Source organism: Mus pahari, chromosome 22, assembly GCF_900095145.1.
Source record: "Mus pahari chromosome 22, PAHARI_EIJ_v1.1, whole genome shotgun sequence".
NCBI classification, from domain to species: domain Eukaryota; kingdom Metazoa; phylum Chordata; class Mammalia; order Rodentia; family Muridae; genus Mus; species Mus pahari.
Window position 1 is genome coordinate 12,467,056 of NC_034611.1, and position 5,139 is coordinate 12,472,194.

At 42.9% G+C, this 5,139-nt stretch overlaps 1 protein-coding gene across 1 annotated transcript in view; it reads left to right on the forward strand.

The window, feature by feature from the left end:
* Nucleotides 1–4,848, forward strand: part of Rp1 (RP1 axonemal microtubule associated) — a 238,420-nt gene extending 233,572 nt beyond the window's left edge. The window contains exon 23 of the mRNA XM_029533310.1: nucleotides 4,633–4,848. Within this exon, the coding sequence (XP_029389170.1) occupies nucleotides 4,633–4,702 (70 nt within the window). The 3' untranslated portion in view covers nucleotides 4,703–4,848. The remainder of the gene's footprint in view (nucleotides 1–4,632) is intronic.
* Nucleotides 4,849–5,139: the final 291 nt, after the last annotated feature.

Below are 5,139 nucleotides of genomic sequence, written 5' to 3' on the forward strand. Positions count from 1 at the left end.
TGGATTTCCTGGATGTTTTGAGTTAGGATCTTTTTGCATTTTTCATTTTCTTTGATTGTTGTGTCCATGTTTTCTATGGAATCTTCTGCACCTGAGATTCTCTCTTCTATCTCTTGTATTCTGTTGCTGATGCTCACATCTATGGTTCCTGATTTCTTTCCTATGTTTTCTATCATCAGTGTTGTCTCACTTTGGGTTTTCTTTATTGTTTCTACTTCCTTTTTTAGGTCTTGCATGCTTTTGTTCAATTCCATCACCTGTGTGGTTCTGTTTTCCTGTAATTCTTTAAGGGATTTTTGTGTTTCCTCTTTAAGGATTTCTACCTGTGTATCAGTGTTTTCCTGTCATTCTTTATGGACTTCTACTTCTTTAGCAGTGTTCTCCTGTATTTCTTTAAGTGAGTTATTAATGCCCTTCTTAATGTCCTCTACCAGAATCATGAGATATGATTTTAAATCCGAGTTTTGCTTTTCGGGTGTGTTGGGGGTATCCAGGACTGACTGAGGTGGGAGTGCTAGGTTCTGATGATGGTAAGTGGNCTTGGTTTCTGTTAGTAAGATTCTTACATTTGCCTCTCGCCATCTGGTAATCTCTGGCATGATTTGTTATAATTTTCTTTGGTTGGAGCTTGTTCTGCATGTGATTCTGTTAGCCTCTGGCAGCAGTCCTGGGAGTCCAGCTCTCTCTGGAGTCTCAGTGGTCAGAGTACTCTCTGCAGGCAAGCTCTCCTCTTGCAGAGAAGGTTCACAGCATTCTGGAGTTCAGACCTGCCTCCTGGGTGAAGATATAGGTTCCATAAGGGGCCTGTCCTAGATAATGTGTCACCTCTGCAGTTTGCACACTCACCTGCACAGACTAGTCTGTGAGGGGCACTGTACACAATATGGCTCTCTCACCTGCTCTGGAGGACAGAGCCCTCCTGGGTGGCCACCTCTCCTCTGGCGGGGGAAGGTGCCCAGATGTCTGGAACCCGAAATGGGTTCTGTCCCAGAAGCTATGTAGCTTCTGCAGTCCGCACTCCGCACTCTCCCCGGCACAGACTGGATCCTGGGCAACCCAGAGAAAAGATAGCTCCCTCAGCAACTCAGGCATTGAGAGCCCTCCTGGGCACACCTTTCCTCTGTCAGGGAAGTTGCCCAGATGTCTGGAGCCTACCACAAGGTCTGTCCCAGAAGCTGTGTTGCTTCTGCAGTCCCCACTCTCACCAGCAGACTGGTCCCTGAGCGACCCAGAGTATAAAATGTCTCCCTCACCTGCTCAGGCAGTGACAGCCCTCTAGGGCGGACACCTCTCTTCTGGTGTGGGAGGTGCCCGGATGTCTGGAGCCCAAAATGGGGTCTGTCCCAGAAGCCGTGTTGCTTCTGCAGTCCATGCTCTCACCTGCTCAGACTGGAGCCTGAGCGAGGGAGCAAAGATGGCACCCTCACCAGCTCTGGCAGTGACAGCCCTCCTGGGCAGACACCTCTCCTCTGGCAGGGAAGGTGCCCAGATGTCTGGAGCCCAAAATGGGGTCTGTCCCAGAAGCTGTGTTGCTTCTGCAGTCCGCACTCTCCCCAGTGCACACTGGTCCCTGGGTGGTCCGGAGCAAAGATGACTCGCTTGTAAATTTTGTTAAACAATTATATTACCTTACAATTAAAGGAATCAAAAAGAGATGCATGCAATCTCCTCAAAAATAGTAGAGAAAGCTTTTCATGGAATATGAAATTCTGCCCTCCTTCTGCAAACAGAAGACAAGCAGTAGCTTCCCTGCTATCACGTTCAACTATGATTTCTTGAAATTCCCTACAGTGTGTAAATATGAAAGACATCATATTCTTTACTGTAAGGAGAAAAGGAGACTAGATAGTGACGATGTATTTCCTATCACACTTATCATAATGTCGTGCATATTATTTTTATATTTCTCTGATAGTGGGAGCTCTGCGTCAGAATCCATATTTTGGCGGCTTTTATAGTCCCAGTATTTATCAAACTTTCTAGGCCTTTACTGAGTTGACAGATAGCTAGATGGGGAAAAAATGGATGTTCATTTGAAAATAGAGTAGTACTATCTGTGGTTTAGGAGGAATACAATCATGACATTTCTACTTAAGAGCACATGAAATCCTTCCAACGGCTTTTTCATTTCAGGTTGGCAACAGTTCTATGAATGAGGCATATCACTTAGTCAGCAAAACTAAGTCCCCACAATGCAAAAATCAGTAAAGAAAAGTTGATGCTCCGAGTCTAGTGTTGGCATCCAAGCTGATCCAAGGCTTTCCTGAGGTCCTGGTGTTTGGAGAAATCCAGTTCTTTGTCTAAAATCAAGGATATTTGGCTGAGCCAGTAATGGCCAGGGGTAGGGCCTTGGGGTGGGGAGCTGCAGCTTTAGATATTGAAAATCAACTTTTTCTCCCTAAAGGGTTATGATTATGTGTTCTGTCTGTGTCACATGAGGTATCCTACATTCTCTTTGTGCAACACTGTTTGATTAGCTTTGGCTGACTTTATCCCAATGTTATTATATGATACTTTTCTGCTCACTCTGTTCCATTTCCCCCTGCAAAAGTATATATAAGATTCTGTGATCTTTTTTAAAGATTTATTTATTTTATGTATATGAGTACTCTCTCTGCATGTACACCTGAGTGCCAGAAAAGGGCACCCCATCCCATTGCAGATGGTTGTGGGCCACCACAAGGTTGCTGGGAATTAAACTCAAGACCTACAGAAGAGCAGCCAGTACTCTTAACCACTGAGCCATCTCTACAGGAGATTCTGTGATTCTTAATAAACTAGCTTGGCATTAGACAGAGCTTATGAAAGACTTCCCGAATCCTACATTCTTTATTTCTGATATCTTGGTCCTCTCCATTAGGATGCTGACACTAAAAAATGACCTCCTGGTTCAGGTCAAACTGGTTTTGACATTTTTCTGCAGAAGAAATCTTGTGACACAGAAGTCTGGTTAATTTGGGGAAGCTGCTAGCATGCACTATTACTTTATGTACATTATCCAAAGTGGTTATAGTTTCAATGTGTTTTAAGGTAATATAATTTAATGATCAAGGGAAAAATTTTGCAACAAGGCATGTAACAAGACATACTTCCAGAGAGGACAGATTAAAATGGTGACATTTCATTTTTCTGTGAAAAGTTTCCTCAGGCAGTGAGTGGGTTACACTTCTTAGGGTTCTAGTTTGGTCCAGCACAACTTGCTGCAGCTCCTGCGTGGTTCACTTGGAGCTCTGGATTGAAGCTGAGATGCCCAGATCAGGGGCATATTATTCTATGAGCTACAGCTACAACATAAACACAATGAGGAGTGAATGAAAAGAATTAATAAAAAAGGAAAAACATGACTGCTCCTAGGGATGGTGACGGAAAAGGTTTATGGTAGCTAAAAGGGAAAGAACAGGCAAAGACAGACAGACATTTGAGAGAGTCTAGAGTGAACATGACCTTTAGTCAGGCCATGTGAAGAGAGGAGGAAAGGAAGGGGAAAGAGGATTTACCAACCAAGACGGGTGGCCTGGACCAAGAGATTGGTCAAAAGACTGGCCAAGAGACTAGCATTGCCAAAATGGCTGTTATATAAGGGCCAGAGGACCTGTTGGAAAAGAATCCCAACCTGATATCTGGGACAGAGTGTTTAGGGGAGTGGGAGGGGTATGGCAACCAGGAGGCCCCTGTAACAAGTACAGACTGAGGGATGCTGGGAAAACCTGGAGGCCAGGGTCTTCTTTGATATGTTAATGAACACCTCAGTCATTTGCTTCTGGTTAGAGACTTAAAAATGAGGATATAATATGCTGGATTGCTCTTGGTAATTACACACACACATACACACACACACACACACATTTTATATATATATATATATATATATATATATATATATATATATATATATAGTTAACTTTCAGTGTACAGAAAAGAAGAAGCAAATTAAACTGATTATAAAACCCAAGAAAGACCAGCAGTCTCAACTAACCTGAATCCCTGAGATTTCTCAGACACTGAGCCACCAAACAGGCAGAATACATTAGCTGTATTGTTCCTGTCTAAAAGAACTGCAGAGACAAAATGGACATGAGATTGAAGAAAGGAATCTATAATGGCTGGCCTTTGAGAGTCTTTACCAGGAGTTGACTGATATATATGTAGATACTTACACGCAACCATTGGACTGAAATCAGGGACCCCTATGGTTGAATTAGGGGAAGGTTTGGAGAAGCTGAAGGGGAGGATGAAACACCAGCAGTCTCAACTAACCTGGATCCCAGGGAGTTTCCAGAGACTGAGCCACCAACTAGGCATTTACAGACTGTTCTGAAATTCCCCTCCCACCAGCACACACACACACACACACACACACACACACACACACACACACACACACACATATATATATATATAGTGGAGGTCTGCTTGGTCTGGCCTCAGTGGGAGAAGATGCATCTAATCTTAGAGAGACTTGAGGCATCAGGGAAGGGGAGAGGCCTGTTGTGGGGGCCCACCCTCTTGGAGGAGTGGGATGAAGAACACTAGGAGGGGAGAATGGAAAGTGGGTAACGGCTAGAATGCGGAAAAAAAATAACAAGAAAATGAATTTTCTTATTTTTTTCTCCTGTTTTCCGTTTTCTTCAGGTGGATTCCCTTCATGTCCCAAGGCTTAATGCATTCAGAAATTGAACTTTATTGTCAAGGTGAGGATTAAGGCAACTCTCAGTGGAAGAAAGTGCAAGATGATTTTGTTACAACCAAACATCATGGAAGATAAACTCCTGTGTTGTCCCAGAATGTCCTCATTGCTAATGTGACATGGACAGCTATCCCTTACAGAGGATATACAAGTATTTGGAAATGTGTCTTGGTGATGTTGTATACCCAATGCAGCCTAAGGAATCAGCTGATGTATTTATCACTGTTAAGGAGTTAAATCCACACTCCTTGTTGCTCTCCTTTATAATGCCATTAAACAGAGCTAATACTAAATTCACTTCACTTTTACTTTTGCAGAAATGCAAATAAATCATCCACCTAAAATACAAGAGGAAGCAAATGGTAAATGTACTTTTCATCTTCTAACCTCTAGAATAATTTCTTAATATTTCCAGATTTTCTGCTTTGCACATTTTATGTGACATATTACTA